The following is a 15,972-nucleotide window of genomic DNA, read 5'->3' as shown; positions in this document are numbered from 1 at the left end:
GCGAAGCCGTGGCGTAAAGCATTATCTATATATACTCATGTTTCTATTCCTCACAGAAAACATGTGTGTATCAACTTCTGTCTGCCACACGAATGAATGTTGAATGCTGGATGGAGTTGGTGTCACGTGTAACCTAACACGTACTCTGGAAGATGTTCTACCTTTGTACAACATGTTCCCACAGGGTTAAGTGAAGGGTTGGTTACGCGTTTTATCAATCGCCAAGCCAACAATACGTTACTCCAGCGTTCGTGTCGCTCCAATGTGCTCCTTTATTTTTGTTTAGTTCCCTTCCTTTTTTGTTGTATTTGTTATCCGCTTTTGTTTTCTGTCGGGGTAAGCAGAAGCAGTGTGTGACACACGTTGTGTTTCATTCTCTGATGATGCTGCGATTTGTGCGTCATGTTTGACACTTGTCTGGTGCACGTAGAAACCACCTTCTTGTGTCTTCCTTTGTCGCCATGAGTTGAATGCCCCTTCAAATAACGTGGTGCTTTTTTCGATATGCAAGTAGCTATGCCCGTGAGTTTAGTAGATTCTTGTCTGGGTGTGCAAGAACTCTTGGTACTTGTGTATTCATGTGTTTGGCAGTCTTTACTTCCGTTGTACGAATTAGCTCGCTTCTTTTCTTTCCCTTTTCAGTCATCAAGCTATCAAGCAGCACACACACACACACACAAACGTACACACGCAGCAAACCCACCTCTTAAATATGCTGAGCCCTACAGAACCATTAGGCTCTGGAAAGGCCCACACGGAGGTTGTTACCGATGAGGGTGAGGGATACGGCGCGATGTCAGCGGCAGACGAGAAAAGTCATCACAAGAATGGTGACACTCCGACAACAGACTCCAAATTCATGCAATGTATAAATGCAATCATTCCCCATGGTGGTGCCCTTTCGACAACGTTTAACCTTGGGAGTGCCACATTGGGGGCTGGAGTCATAAGTCTCGCTATCGCTTTTCAGATGAGTGGTGTGATCCCATCAATCCTCATTCTAATTACTGTAACTGTGTTGACTATATACTCCGTTGGGCTGATGATGCAGGCAGTAGAAATGACAGGGTACAACTCATATGCGGATCTCTCGAGGAACCTTTTTGGACCCGGGTGGGATTACTTCACTATATCGGTCTCGTGGTTGTTCACCTTTGGGACGTGCGTGAGTTATGTAATTGCTACCGGTTACCTTGTGGACTCTGTGCTATCTGGGTCCTCTGCATTGGAGTTCTTTCAGGGAAAGACGGGCAATCGCGTGATCACGTCTATCATATGGTTTGTTGGAATGTTTTCACTCTCGTTACCCAAGGAAATCAACTCACTACGTTACGCTTCCGCTATCGCTGTGCTATTCGTTTTTTATTTTGTCATCTGCATTGTTGTGCACTCCGCGAAAAATGGATTAAAGGATGGGAAACTTCCCGAGGATGTTGAGATGTTTAAATCTGGGAACAGGGCGATTGAGGGATTGTCAATCTTCATGTTTTCATACCTGTGCCATATGAACTGTTTTTCCATTTACTCGGAGATGCGCAAACCGAGCGCAAGGCGCATGACACTCCACACAACGTATTCCATGAGTATGTGTTGTGTGGTGTACATCATTGCGGGTTTCTTCGGTTATACGGATGTTGGGAACAAATCTGTAGAAACTGTCTTTGAGATTTATGACGTGAAGGGTGACGTGATGATGGCAATTGCGTTTGCGGGCATGTTGCTGAAGATCTGTGTTGGGTTTTCACTATGCATGCAACCAGCCCGTGATTGCTGCTATTACATCATTGGGTGGGATTTGAACACACTTGAAACATGGAAGAACTGCCTGTTTTGCGGTAGCATGGCTCTATGCGCTCTGCTCCTTGGCCTCTTCATTCCCGACCTGAATACCGTATTTGGTCTTTTGGGAAGTTTCTGCGGTGGTGTCCTTGGTTTCTGCATTCCCGCATTGTACCGGATGTACTGTGGTAACTGGGGCATTTCTCAGGTGGGTGTGGTAAATTACGTGTGTACGTACCTCCTCCTTATATCGGGAGTGATCGCTGTGGTGTTTGGTACGGCTGCCTCAATCTACAATGTGGCTGTGTAATCAACATTGGCCCTTTGTTAGAGTGGGAGCATGCAGCAAGTGACGGCAATAATCAGGCAAACTCTGTCGTGTGATGGTAATTTTTAAATTTTTTTCTACTGTGTTGTTTTTTCCATGTGTTTGTGTCATGCATGATAAGCAGTTGCATGACCTTTAGTGTGGTGTAAGAGTAGACAAAATGCAACTGTTAGGTGTTACGTATAGGTATATAAGCATATTTATTTGAGGTGCCTCTTCTTTTCTTCTTTTTACTGTGTTCAGTGTTGGGTGAATATGTTTGTGTAAGCGGGGAAAATTTGCTTACACCGTTAACGTTTTCTTTTTTAATAAGTTTGTTTCCGTGTTAACGAGGAGCTAATGCCCACTTTGCAACGGCGTGCCCACCTCTATCATACAGAGTTATGTATTTATGGATTCATACCTTGTTTTCTCTGACCTGCGTAAAGTGGCTCCTTCCTCTTAACAAAATCCCTGTGGCGGAGAGGTTAATTCCTCGTGTTTATTTACGGTAGGGATGGTGGCGGCAGGTGCTGTGAGTGATGCATAACTATGAGACAGAAAAAAAAAAATAAGACGAAATGGGAAAATATTCTTTATTATTATTTTGTTGGTTTAGCGGAGGCATATATATATCTATATATTTTATTTTTTAGAACTTTTAAAAAGAACTTTTAGCGTATATCTCTTTCCTCAGCATTGTGTGACACAAAGTGGCTTCCTTGTGTTGCACTACATCTTCGTGGGCCGCTACTGGAGTGTTTCTCCCTTTCTGTTACGATTTTTATTTTTTACTTTGCGCTATGTCTCCATCAGGCAGTTCCCTGTTTTTGGGTTCGCAGGTAGAGGGGAGGGCCAAGGAAGGATGCTTTCTCATTTGTTATTTTGTTTTCCATTGCGAAGCCGTGGCGTAAAGCATTATCTATATATACTCATGTTTCTATTCCTCACAGAAAACATGTGTGTATCAACTTCTCTCTGCCACACGAATGAATGTTGATTGCTGGATGGAGTTGGTGTCACGTGTAACCTAACACGTACTCTGGAAGATGTTCTACCTTTGTACAACATGTTCCCACAGGGTTAAGTGAAGGGTTGGTTACGCGTTTTATCAATCGCCAAGCCAACAATACGTTACTCCAGCGTTCGTGTCGCTCCAATGTGCTCCTTTATTTTTGTTTAGTTCCCTTCCTTTTTTGTTGTATTTGTTATCCGCTTTTGTTTTCTGTCGGGGTAAGCAGAAGCAGTGTGTGACACACGTTGTGTTTCATTCTCTGATGATGCTGCGATTTGTGCGTCATGTTTGACACTTGTCTGGTGCACGTAGAAACCACCTTCTTGTGTCTTCCTTTGTCGCCATGAGTTGAATGCCCCTTCAAATAACGTGGTGCTTTTTTCGATATGCAAGTAGCTATGCCCGTGAGTTTAGTAGATTCTTGTCTGGGTGTGCAAGAACTCTTGGTACTTGTGTATTCATGTGTTTGGCAGTCTTTACTTCCGTTGTACGAATTAGCTCGCTTCTTTTCTTTCCCTTTTCAGTCATCAAGCTATCAAGCAGCACACACACACACACACAAACGTACACACGCAGCAAACCCACCTCTTAAATATGCTGAGCCCTACAGAAGCATTGGGCTCTGGAAAGGCCCACACGGAGGTTGTTACCGATGAGGGTGAGGGATACGGCGCGATGTCAGCGGCAGACGAGAAAAGTCATCACAAGAATGGTAACACTCTGACAACAGACTCCAAATTCATGCAATGTATAAATGCAATCATTCCCCATGGTGGTGCCCTTTCGACAACGTTTAACCTTGGGAGTGCCACATTGGGGGCTGGAGTCATAAGTCTCGCTATCGCTTTTCAGATGAGTGGTGTGATTCCATCAATCCTCATTCTAATTACTGTAACTGTGTTGACTATATACTCCGTTGGGCTGATGATGCAGGCAGTAGAAATGACAGGGTACAACTCATATGCGGATCTCTCGAGGAACCTTTTTGGACCCGGGTGGGATTACTTCACTATATCGGTCTCGTGGTTGTTCACCTTTGGGACGTGCGTGAGTTATGTAATTGCTACCGGTTACCTTGTGGACTCTGTGCTATCTGGGTCCTCTGCATTGGAGTTCTTTCAGGGAAAGACGGGCAATCGCGTGATCACGTCTATCATATGGTTTGTTGGAATGTTTTCACTCTCGTTACCCAAGGAAATCAACTCACTACGTTACGCTTCCGCTATCGCTGTGCTATTCGTTTTTTATTTTGTCATCTGCATTGTTGTGCACTCCGCGAAAAATGGATTAAAGGATGGGAAACTTCCCGAGGATGTTGAGATGTTTAAATCTGGGAACAGGGCGATTGAGGGATTGTCAATCTTCATGTTTTCATACCTGTGCCATATGAACTGTTTTTCCATTTACTCGGAGATGCGCAAACCGAGCGCAAGGCGCATGACACTCCACACAACGTATTCCATGAGTATGTGTTGTGTGGTGTACATCATTGCGGGTTTCTTCGGTTATACGGATGTTGGGAACAAATCCGTAGAAACTGTCTTTGAGATTTATGACGTGAAGGGTGACGTGATGATGGCAATTGCGTTTGCGGGCATGTTGCTGAAGATCTGTGTTGGGTTTTCACTATGCATGCAACCAGCCCGTGATTGCTGCTATTACATCATTGGGTGGGATTTGAACACACTTGAAACATGGAAGAACTGCCTGTTTTGCGGTTGCATGGCTCTATGCGCTCTGCTCCTTGGCCTCTTCATTCCCGACCTGAATACCGTATTTGGTCTTTTGGGAAGTTTCTGCGGTGGTGTCCTTGGTTTCTGCATTCCCGCATTGTACCGGATGTACTGTGGTAACTGGGGCATTTCTCAGGTGGGTGTGGTAAATTACGTGTGTACGTACCTCCTCCTTATATCGGGAGTGATCGCTGTGGTGTTTGGTACGGCTGCCTCAATCTACAATGTGGCTGTGTAATCAACATTGGCCCTTTGTTAGAGTGGGAGCATGCAGCAAGTGACGGCAATAATCAGGCAAACTCTGTCGTGTGATGGTAATTTTTAAATTTTTTTCTACTGTGTTGTTTTTTCCATGTGTTTGTGTCATGCATGATAAGCAGTTGCATGACCTTCAGTGTGGTGTAAGAGTAGACAAAATGCAACTGTTAGGTGTTACGTATAGGTATATAAGCATATTTATTTGAGGTGCCTCTTCTTTTCTTCTTTTTACTGTGTTCAGTGTTGGGTGAATATGTTTGTGTAAGCGGGGAAAATTTGCTTACACCGTTAACGTTTTCTTTTTTAATAAGTTTGTTTCCGTGTTAACGAGGAGCTAATGCCCACTTTGCAACGGCGTGCCCACCTCTATCATACAGAGTTATGTATTTATGGATTCATACCTTGTTTTCTCTGACCTGCGTAAAGTGGCTCCTTCCTCTTAACAAAATCCCTGTGGCGGAGAGGTTAATTCCTCGTGTTTATTTACGGTAGGGATGGTGGCGGCAGGTGCTGTGAGTGATGCATAACTATGAGACAGAAAAAAAAAAATAAGACGAAATGGGAAAATATTCTTGATTATTATTTTGTTGGTTTAGCGGAGGCATATATATATCTATATATTTTATTTTTTAGAACTTTTAAAAAGAACTTTTAGCGTATATCTCTTTCCTCAGCATTGTGTGACACAAAGTGGCTTCCTTGTGTTGCACTACATCTTCGTGGGCCGCTACTGGAGTGTTTCTCCCTTTTTGTTACGATTTTTATTTTTTACTTTGCGCTATGTCTCCATCAGGCAGTTCCCTGTTTTTGGGTTCGCAGGTAGAGGGGAGGGCCAAGGAAGGATGCTTTCTCATTTGTTATTTTGTTTTCCATTGCGAAGCCGTGGCGTAAAGCATTATCTATATATACTCATGTTTCTATTCCTCACAGAAAACATGTGTGTATCAACTTCTGTCTGCCACACGAATGAATGTTGAATGCTGGATGGAGTTGGTGTCACGTGTAACCTAACACGTACTCTGGAAGATGTTCTACCTTTGTACAACATGTTCCCACAGGGTTAAGTGAAGGGTTGGTTACGCGTTTTATCAATCGCCAAGCCAACAATACGTTACTCCAGCGTTCGTGTCGCTCCAATGTGCTCCTTTATTTTTGTTTAGTTCCCTTCCTTTTTTGTTGTATTTGTTATCCGCTTTTGTTTTCTGTCGGGGTAAGCAGAAGCAGTGTGTGACACACGTTGTGTTTCATTCTCTGATGATGCTGCGATTTGTGCGTCATGTTTGACACTTGTCTGGTGCACGTAGAAACCACCTTCTTGTGTCTTCCTTTGTCGCCATGAGTTGAATGCCCCTTCAAATAACGTGGTGCTTTTTTCGATATGCAAGTAGCTATGCCCGTGAGTTTAGTAGATTCTTGTCTGGGTGTGCAAGAACTCTTGGTACTTGTGTATTCATGTGTTTGGCAGTCTTTACTTCCGTTGTACGAATTAGCTCGCTTCTTTTCTTTCCCTTTTCAGTCATCAAGCTATCAAGCAGCACACACACACACACACACACGCACACGCACACACGTACACACGCAGCAAACCCACCTCTTAAATATGCTGAGCCCTACAGAACCATTAGGCTCTGGAAAGGCCCACACGGAGGTTGTTACCGATGAGGGTGAGGGATACGGCGCGATGTCAGCGGCAGACGAGAAAAGTCATCACAAGAATGGTGACACTCCGACAACAGACTCCAAATTCATGCAATGTATAAATGCAATCATTCCCCATGGTGGTGCCCTTTCGACAACGTTTAACCTTGGGAGTGCCACATTGGGGGCTGGAGTCATAAGTCTCGCTATCGCTTTTCAGATGAGTGGTGTGATCCCATCAATCCTCATTCTAATTACTGTAACTGTGTTGACTATATACTCCGTTGGGCTGATGATGCAGGCAGTAGAAATGACAGGGTACAACTCATACACGGATCTCTCGAGGAACCTTTTTGGACCCGGGTGGGATTACTTCACTATATCGGTCTCGTGGTTGTTCACCTTTGGGACGTGCGTGAGTTATGTAATTGCTACCGGTTACCTTGTCGGCTCTGTTGCTTCTGGGTGCACTACATTGGAGTTCTTTCAGGGAAAGACGGGCAATCGCGTGATCACGTCTATCATATGGTTTGTTGGAATGTTTTCACTCTCGTTACCCAAGGAAATCAACTCACTACGTTACGCTTCCGCTATCGCTGTGCTATTCGTTTTTTATTTTGTCATCTGCATTGTTGTGCACTCCGCGAAAAATGGATTAAAGGATGGGAAACTTCCCGAGGATGTTGAGATGTTTAAATCTGGGAACAGGGCGATTGAGGGATTGTCAATCTTCATGTTTTCATACCTGTGCCATATGAACTGTTTTTCCATTTACTCGGAGATGCGCAAACCGAGCGCAAGGCGCATGACACTCCACACAACGTATTCCATGAGTATGTGTTGTGTGGTGTACATCATTGCGGGTTTCTTCGGTTATACGGATGTTGGGAACAAATCTGTAGAAACTGTCTTTGAGATTTATGACGTGAAGGGTGACGTGATGATGGCAATTGCGTTTGCGGGCATGTTGCTGAAGATCTGTGTTGGGTTTTCACTATGCATGCAACCAGCCCGTGATTGCTGCTATTACATCATTGGGTGGGATTTGAACACACTTGAAACATGGAAGAACTGCCTGTTTTGCGGTTGCATGGCTCTATGCGCTCTGCTCCTTGGCCTCTTCATTCCCGACCTGAATACCGTATTTGGTCTTTTGGGAAGTTTCTGCGGTGGTGTCCTTGGTTTCTGCATTCCCGCATTGTACCGGATGTACTGTGGTAACTGGGGCATTTCTCAGGTGGGTGTGGTAAATTACGTGTGTACGTACCTCCTCCTTATATCGGGAGTGATCGCTGTGGTGTTTGGTACGGCTGCCTCAATCTACAATGTGGCTGTGTAATCAACATTGGCCATTTTTTAATTTTTTTGATAGGCTATATATTTACATTGTTCTTTTCGTTTCGTTAGATTTTTTTATTTTGTAGTTGTGATTAGTGTGTTTTTTTTTCTTCACAAACTTGAGCTGTGTTGAGATTTTTTTTTTGCTGAATGGTAGGTAGTGTCTTGATTTAAGTGGTATCCTTCTCGTCTCTTTTTTATGTGTTGTAGGTAGGGGTGTTATTTTTATGTGTAATGCCTCGTGTTTTTGTTGTATTTTGTTTTTTAACTCTTTTTTGTTTTGTGTCTGCCTTTTTGTTGTCGGAATAAGTAGCTTGTCGGTTTATATTGTGCAGGTTTTAGTTATTTGTGGGCGTCGTTTGTGGGACACGTAACAGACTGTGAGGAAGATATATTTGAGTGTCTGTTTATATGATTTTTTGGTTGGTGTAGTTGTTGTCTTATATATTTATATATTTATATATTTATATATATATGTGTTTGTTTGTTTTTGTGCGTGCGTGCTTGTGTATTGGGTATCGTTTTGTGTTGCGTTGTAGTTTTTGTTCCATTATCCGAAAGTTTATACAAATATATTCCACTCTGCTTGCGTGCTAGGTGCTGTCCTGGATGACTTGCAATATCAGTTGTCTATTGCCGTTGGCGCACGCTGAAACCGCCCGGTTTTGACTACTGTTGCAAATGTTCCTCTCCGTTGCTCCTTTGCCCTCTTCTCCAGTTGCTTTTGCATTTACGTGCTCTTTTTGTTGGCACTGGGAGGATGAGGGAACGTTCGGTGGGGCGCCATGACACCACTAACAACTGTTAGAAGAATTAAAGTGACCAGAGGAGGGAGGAAGTTTGGATGAGGAAATGGATGGGTGAGGGACTCTGGGTGGAGCCTGTTATACTAATGGATATTTTAAAAAGGAAAAAGAAAACGTTTCTTTTGTTTTGTTTATTTATCTTGATTCCCCGCTGCTTAGTGTATCTGTGTGATGTTTGCGCCACATTTTTACGCGCATCATCTTTAGAGTACCTCTGCGGAGAGTGACCCGCCTATTGGTTTTCAGTTTTTGATCTCTTAACCTTCCCTTTTCTTCTATTCACCCTTTTTTTGGGTTTCTGTCGACGCTTGCGTGCGCTCCGATTTCTTATCGGGTGCTGCGGTGATAACGCTGTGGAGCTTGGTTGAGTGCGTGGCAAACTCTGATTGTTAGGTGTGTCCCCCCTAGTTTTCTTCCTTTTATGTGTGTGTGTGTGCGGTTCATAATTGAATGAATGAATGGATTTAATGAGGCTGCCGATATGTCGTGTGGTGCCGTATTCTTCTTTTTATTTGCCACTTTCCAGGTTCGTTGAACGTAAATGCAGGGGTCCACTTCATCTGTAGTGAGTGCGTGAGTTTCCTTTTTTTTTTCTTTCGTTGTCTTATTTGTTACCTCGAATCTCTTTCCCATTCCCGCTTGCTGCGTCTTCCGCCTTTTCTTCTTTTTTGGGTCGTCTTTTAGCGGTGTCGCTCCGATGGGGTTCATATGGGTAATTTGTGAGTTTTCAGGTGTTATCACCGATATTTGTTTGCGGCTCGATGGTTGAAGAAGTTAGTGAACCTGCAACGGCCAACTGCAACGATCAAAAATAAGAAAGGTGTATAAGGAAGGGGATGGGGTGTGTGTGTGTGTGAGTTGAGTGGAAGAAAAGGAGTTGGTTGATAAGAGTGTGGAAGCGGAGATAAGGAGGAAACGTAAAGGTAAAAAAAATGCGATTAAAAAAAATATTTATATATAGATGGAGCAAGTTAACTGGGATGGTTCCTATTTTCTTCTTTCGTGTGGCTCATGGATAACAATGTTGCGGGTACGGTAGCAAACACCCCTGAGTGCGCCCAAAATCGACATAAATGGTAATATCGCGCCTTGTGGTGGTGTTTCTTTATTATTTTTCTAAGGAAAATTATCCACCTCATTTCTAAAGCGTTTTCCAGCCTACTTGCTGCGTCTCGTGCTAGTTGTGTGAGATAGATTATTGTTTATTTCCCCACACACGCACTGACACTTCTATTTTTTCTCTGCTAACTTTCTTTCTGTTTGTTCCTTATCTTCCCCTTCTCAATGTCGTTGCTTTAGTTGCTGTGTCATATGTAGTACTTGCTGTTTTGCAGTGTTTCCTAAGTGGCGTGTCCAGTAAATTTCCACACACGCACAAACACATCGTGGAAGCATTTGAGTTGGGTATCCCTTCTTCGATGGTATTATTACAATTAGCCGCCTCCTTTTTTTCTTCACAAGAGAAAAAGAGCAGAGAAGACAGCAGTTGGTCTCTATTGTTACGCACACTTTTGGTAACTGTCTGTTAAGTTCGCGATGTCACGGGCCGTGCTAATGGAAGTCAATCATTGTTATCATTTTTGCTTACTCATTATGTGAAGACATCAAGGCTTCGCGGAGTACATGTGATGTTCGTTTTGCTTTGCTCTGTCGTCTCCTGGGAGATTTGTTGTGAATAATCCGTTTGTTTGCCTCTATTTTGTTTCCAATTGCCCAACACACATTTCCTTTCTTCGTATTTTCCCCGTTTTACCCTCCACGCACCACGCATTGTGTGGCGCTGATGATAAGTTGTGCCGCTGTTGTGTGCTCACCGCGAGCATCTTTGCGGGATTGCGGGAAGTTGGGCGTGTGGGTTACCACGAGTGGTCATGCGGTTTTCTCGGAGGTTATTTCACCCGTATCGTATTGATGTGAGCAGTCTGGAACGCGCCAAGAGGCAGCAAGGAGCACAAGGGATACGCACGTCACCGAGAGTTTCGTTGATCCATTGCGCAAAGCGCGCTTGGAGAAAGGCGATGTCTGGTTACGAATTCTTCTTTCCCTCTAGTGGGAAAGGCGGGCCGGCGAAGTGACGCACTCCAGATGCAAACTGAGCATCTTTGTCTTTATAGGTGCTGCGGGCTCCTCACGGGTCCCGTTATGTGTGGCCGCACCTGTGAACACTATGTCAGCATCGTTCCGCTAAGGGTCCTCTTCCCTCCGTTGCGTTTCTGTTCCACTCACCTCACTTTTGCTTTTATGTACTCTGCTTTTCCCGCGGTGCCACTTTTCTCTTCCATTTTAACAGAAGACAGTCGCTGTTGCTTATGTCGTCGTCAATTTACTTCGTTTTTTTTTGTTCTTACTCACATTTTCACTGGGAGCAGCATGCTCGATAAAATCAAGACTATTGTCACTCGCCACGCTAGCCAAAGCGTTAGCAAAGCACTCACCACCGCGAATAACCGCCCGTCATTGAAGGATGCCGTGAGCCAAGCGGCACAAATGACGGCCAAGCTTCTCGGTGAGCGCGAGTGGCAGTGTCCTTGTGGCCACAAGTTTCGTGCTTCGGGTGAGTGGGTGGCGACTCTCCCCGTATATTGTGAGGTTCCTTCTTGCCCTAACCCAAAATATTATGTGGATGGCCCGGGAAGAGCTCTGCTGGAGGCGAACCCCTCTGGTGTGAGGTTGGGCGAGGTCAAGGCGGAGGGGAAGCCGACCATCGCATCGCTTCCCGGGGGCGTTTCGTCGCGGTTTAAATGAGTGCGTGCTTACATTATTTATTTGGTGCTGCTATGCGTAAGGGCGCTTAACAAGGTGTGGCAACCAGTCCCCAGATGAACACGTTGGAGGGAGAGGTTGATTTGTGCACGACGTGGGGCGTGCACATACTGGGGCGTAGAACCGACTCACTGTTTGTGCTTTCCCCCCTCTTCATATCGTATACGAGTGGTATGTTTACTCCCCGAATGGTATGTTGGGTTCAATTAGCTCGAGGAATCGTGGAATGTTTTCTTCCCTTGAGGGTGTCGTCTGTTTTCTTCGTGTGGGCGTATGGGGTATCGGGTGTGTACCAGCCGAAGTTGCTCTTTTTTTTTTTGTAGCGGAAGGGGGCTTTCTTATCGTTGCGCCTACTCGTTAACTCAAAGGTGGTGTCCTCCGTAGTCCCGGGGGAAGCACACCTATCCATCACGGTGCGCGTTTTTACTTTCAGGTTGTGCACCTTGCTGATCGTGGAAAGAGGGAAAGTTAACTCCCTCTATTTTGTGCGATGCCAACGAGAGCAGGAGCAAAAGAAAACCACGTTCAGTGCTGTGGATGACTTTACGCGTCTGCGCGATGCGTTTTTGTGTTTATGCGGGTGTCTCCGAGTGGTAACTGAAGGCAGAGGAGGGGGTGCCTTTGTACTCGGGTTGAAGAGGCTTGCCAGGTTTCTGGTTATTATTGTTATATTTACTATTCAAGGGACTTTTCTTCCTGTGAGTGCGGGTGTCTGTTCATGCGACCCACTGGTTTCCTCTGTTGAGTGCGCCATCGCCCAAATTTTACTTTGTTTTTCCTTTCCACTGTTTCGTTGTACGGAATGTCGCGTGGATCTGCGTTCCCATTCGTTCGGGAGCGGCTGAGGATAGGGAGACATTTCTTACACTTTGATCCGGCGTTTTCATTTATTTATTATATATATATATATTTTTTTTTTTTGTTTTCTTTGCCCCTTTTCTGTTGCTTACTGCTATTTTTATGTATGTGAAGAGAGGAAACATTGTTTGAGGGGCCTTCTGGTGAGTGTATATCGACGAGAAGGGCAAATGACTGATCACGAGGGTTCTATAAGGGATTTGGACACAAGGGCTCTGGGGGAAATAGACAACAAAGTGGACAAATTGCTGACGCTGTGCGAAACGGACGTTAAACTGAAGGACTTCTCCTTTGCATTCAAACTGGAGCATGCGGTCGATGTGGCAGCGTTTGATGCGGGGCGCGAGCCCGGGGAAGAGGTACTCCACCTGCAACATGTCCTGTTCCGTATGATAAAGCTTAGTCTTCACGTTGCGCGTCATGTACTGCACCGAACAAAGGGGTTTATTGCACCCGGCACTACGAATACGGAGGACCCTGTGGTAGGCGGAGCTACAAATGCTGAAGGAGATGCTGAGAGCGGTGGGCTTCAACGAGAAAGCAGCGTTGCGGAGCTTAGTGACGGCTCTGAGGCATGGTTAGACATGGGAGCGACCCTGTCACACTCTGCTGTTGAGGTGCTCAATCTTACACTGTTAAGTCATCGACGACTCCTCAGAAGGCTCCAGACATATTGCTTGGGATCACAAGTACTGGAATATATAACGGATGCGCTAACCATTTCGCGTGATCATGAGATAACATGTTTTCTAGAGGGTTTCAGGAGGGAACATGTCCGGCTTGTAGCCAATCTGACTTACGAGAATAAGGAGGTCTGCTCCGCAGTTTTAGGTGACACCCGCCTTCTCACTGCCATCCTCGGAGCCACACGCATTGATTTGGAAAATCCAGGCATGGGTGAGTGGGCGACGTTCGTCATTAGGAATCTTTGCTACTGCTCAAACGAGGCGCGCGAAATTTTGCGAGGGCTCACCCCTATCAGTATAGTTGAGGAAGCGGATGAATTGTTTGGAAAAGCAGTTGACCCGCACGCAACCCCAGAAGGAAGGTCTGCCATGGAGCCGCTGCAGACGCACACAGAATAACCGTGTTTGTGATTTCGACACGTCGGTGGCATTTCCCATATGAACCCGTTTCGTAATTTTACTCAACACCTAATATTGTACTGGTCCTGTTGCTCATCAGGTGTGGAGGTTCTGAATCACTAGTTGCCTGACTCAGGGTGGGGATGCCATATTCTCTGTGGGACCCATTTCCCCTCCTATTATCACTTATATATATAAATTCCCCATGTGTTGTCGGTATCTTGCATGTGTCCGCTTTATCATAATCACTACCACTTCCACCATCACAACAATTTTTTTGTTTTTTGTTTTCATACCTTCCCCCCTTTTTATTATCTTACGGTGGATGCGGTGACCGTTTTCCGTTCCTGGACCTTGCCTGTATATTGCCCTTTTTTCTTGCTTCTACTCATTTTCTCTTGTATATTTTTACTTTTTGCGTATATTACTCCCCTGGTAGGCTGAGCGATGCCTCCTCGGAGGGCTGTCATGCTGCCGCGGCAACAACTCCGCACGATGGCTTTTTCTGTGGATGATCAGGAGGCTGCGTTGGCTGAGTGGCAGTCAAGAGCGCGTACAGATAAGCTGGTGTTTAAGGACATCACATTGAAAATTGCACACCAGAGGAAATCAGCGGAGGAGGTAAGTCGTGGTGGCCGTTGGTTGGCGGAGCACGCTGCCTTGGAGCGAGAGGTAGTTTCGTGCGCATTCGATTTTGAAAAGGCGTGGGCTTCGTGCTCTTCCCTCCTACCAGAGGCAGCGGTGAGGGAAAGAGCCGGCATGGAGGAACGATGCGAGTCGATTCATCGTTCCCTTAAGAAAACAATTGGGGGACTTCGGAAGGAATGTCGTGACTTGCACAAGAAGGAGGCCAATGTCATGCCTGATGGCGTTAACACCTTACGAGAGAAGATTTCAACCATGAGGGAGGAAATTTCTGAGTCTATTAAAGTTATCGAGCATGAAGTGGAATCTTTGCTGAACGAGATGGAGGAGAGCGAGAATATCTTACCGATTGAAACTGTCCAAACGTTAGTGCGGTCATCATTGGAATTGTTAGATAGTGTGTGCGAGTCCATGGTATGTAAACCCAACCCTAGGCTCGTGAAGACGTTTCGAGACGCCATAGAGGTTGGAGGAGAGGAAGCCGTGTCTCGGTTAATGTCTACGGAGCGAACAGGAGCAACTGTGGACCTCTCCTCGAGCGACATTCGTAAGATTTCTTTGGTTTTGAAAACCTACACGAGTCTTTCAACGCTCGGTAGTGAGAAACCTGATCTTCCAGGTGATGTTTACAATCGCGTCCATCAGAGTTTGCCCGATATGTCCCGCGACAAAGTGCGACTTGCTGTGAATGAGGTTTTGCGGCAGAAGAGAGAAAAAGCACTCGCGCGGACGGTGACGCTTCAGTTCAAGAAGAAATCTCTGGAACTTCTGAAATCATTCGAGAAGGCAGCCGCGGCTGATGAAGAGATTGGAAGGCTAGTGGCGGATATGGAAGAAGAGGCTAAATTACGCGAGGAGCAGCAACGAAAGAAACACCGAGAGTTGGATGAGCTACGTGCTGTTCGAGAAGCCAAGGAACTGGCCCGACGCGACGAGGAGGAAGCAAGACGGAAAGAGGAAGAGGAAAGGACACAAAGAGTCATGCGTGCTCGTGAGATAGAATTCCAGGAACGCCTAAAACAGCTGCACCTCTACCAGGAGCAGCAGAAAGAGCTGCAAGAGAAGGAAATCGAACTTCGGAGGGCACTTGCAGAGGAGGAAGCAATCCAAAAAGCGATACGAGGGGAACGTAACGCCAAACGGGTGGTGGAGAGACAGAAAGAATATGAGGAGAAATGCCGGTTGCGTAAAAAACGTCAGCAGGACCTGGAAGAAATAAAAGCTGCACGTGCGAAGACACTAGAGGCCTTCTTTAATGGTGTCAGGCAACAGCTCGGTGTCGAGGCCGACCCAGAGAGAGTTCTGCAAGGGACAGTTTCAAGTAAGCAGAATGAAGCTTACGTACCGTTCGCGGAGGCCGCACGATATACTGTGCATGGTTACACGGCTGACGAGGTAGCGAAGGACCCACGGTTTCGACTTCAACTCGCTCTGCTGGAGGCGGGTCTGCACAAAACTGCATATGGACGGGAGGTTATCTCTCGGGGGTACCGTGTGTCGGCAGCTCAACGACCGAGCGACGATAACCCATTAAGCAACAACTTTTGAGCGTGTGCACCGTGCATTGTTCTTTTTTTCGTTACCTGTGTCGGGTCTTGTACTTGAGCCGTCTGTATGCTTTCTCCGGACACCACCCTTGTGCTTGTTGTATAGTAGCTGCTAATAATCAAGCATTTAGTTTACCGCGACCACGTCCTGTTCTCCAGAGGATTGGTGCAGCAACACAGATCCCCATGCGTGTGCACGT

At 45.7% G+C, this 15,972-nt stretch overlaps 6 protein-coding genes across 6 annotated transcripts, besides 10 other annotated features; all 6 read left to right on the top strand.

The window, feature by feature from the left end:
• Positions 1-8,069: part of a sequence feature (Number of repeated genes in array uncertain. May contain five or six units) that runs on past the window's edge.
• Positions 1-15,972: part of a sequence feature (sequence corresponds to BAC RPCI93-4A8) that runs on past both edges of the window.
• Positions 662-693: a microsatellite.
• Positions 713-2,089, top strand: Tb927.8.4720 (amino acid transporter, putative; the record flags this gene model as incomplete). Its single annotated transcript, XM_842210.1, has 1 exon — positions 713-2,089. The coding sequence occupies one exon, from the start codon at positions 713-715 to the stop codon at positions 2,087-2,089; it is 1,377 nt and encodes a 458-aa protein (XP_847303.1).
• Positions 2,713-2,741: a sequence feature (AT_rich).
• Positions 3,645-3,676: a microsatellite.
• Tb927.8.4710 (amino acid transporter, putative) lies at positions 3,696-5,072 on the top strand (the record flags this gene model as incomplete). Its single annotated transcript, XM_842209.1, has 1 exon — positions 3,696-5,072. One exon carries the CDS (start codon positions 3,696-3,698, stop codon positions 5,070-5,072), a length of 1,377 nt encoding a protein of 458 aa, XP_847302.1.
• Positions 5,696-5,724: a sequence feature (AT_rich).
• Positions 6,471-8,069, top strand: Tb927.8.4700 (amino acid transporter, putative; the record flags this gene model as incomplete). Its single annotated transcript, XM_842208.1, has 1 exon — positions 6,471-8,069. The coding sequence occupies one exon, from the start codon at positions 6,471-6,473 to the stop codon at positions 8,067-8,069; it is 1,599 nt and encodes a 532-aa protein (XP_847301.1).
• Positions 6,628-6,673: a microsatellite.
• Positions 8,510-8,544: a microsatellite.
• Positions 9,812-9,834: a sequence feature (AT_rich).
• On the top strand, positions 11,245-11,619 carry Tb927.8.4690 (hypothetical protein, conserved; the record flags this gene model as incomplete). The annotated part of the gene is made up of 1 exon (XM_842207.1): positions 11,245-11,619. One exon carries the CDS (start codon positions 11,245-11,247, stop codon positions 11,617-11,619), a length of 375 nt encoding a protein of 124 aa, XP_847300.1.
• Positions 12,523-12,558: a sequence feature (AT_rich).
• On the top strand, positions 12,666-13,580 carry Tb927.8.4680 (hypothetical protein, conserved; the record flags this gene model as incomplete). The annotated part of the gene is made up of 1 exon (XM_842206.1): positions 12,666-13,580. One exon carries the CDS (start codon positions 12,666-12,668, stop codon positions 13,578-13,580), a length of 915 nt encoding a protein of 304 aa, XP_847299.1.
• Positions 14,028-15,773, top strand: Tb927.8.4670 (hypothetical protein, conserved; the record flags this gene model as incomplete). The annotated part of the gene is made up of 1 exon (XM_842205.1): positions 14,028-15,773. The coding sequence occupies one exon, from the start codon at positions 14,028-14,030 to the stop codon at positions 15,771-15,773; it is 1,746 nt and encodes a 581-aa protein (XP_847298.1).

Source organism: Trypanosoma brucei, chromosome 8, assembly GCF_000002445.2.
Source record: "Trypanosoma brucei brucei TREU927 chromosome 8, complete sequence".
Taxonomy (NCBI): domain Eukaryota; phylum Euglenozoa; class Kinetoplastea; order Trypanosomatida; family Trypanosomatidae; genus Trypanosoma; species Trypanosoma brucei.
This window is presented reverse-complemented; position numbering and strand designations above follow the sequence as displayed.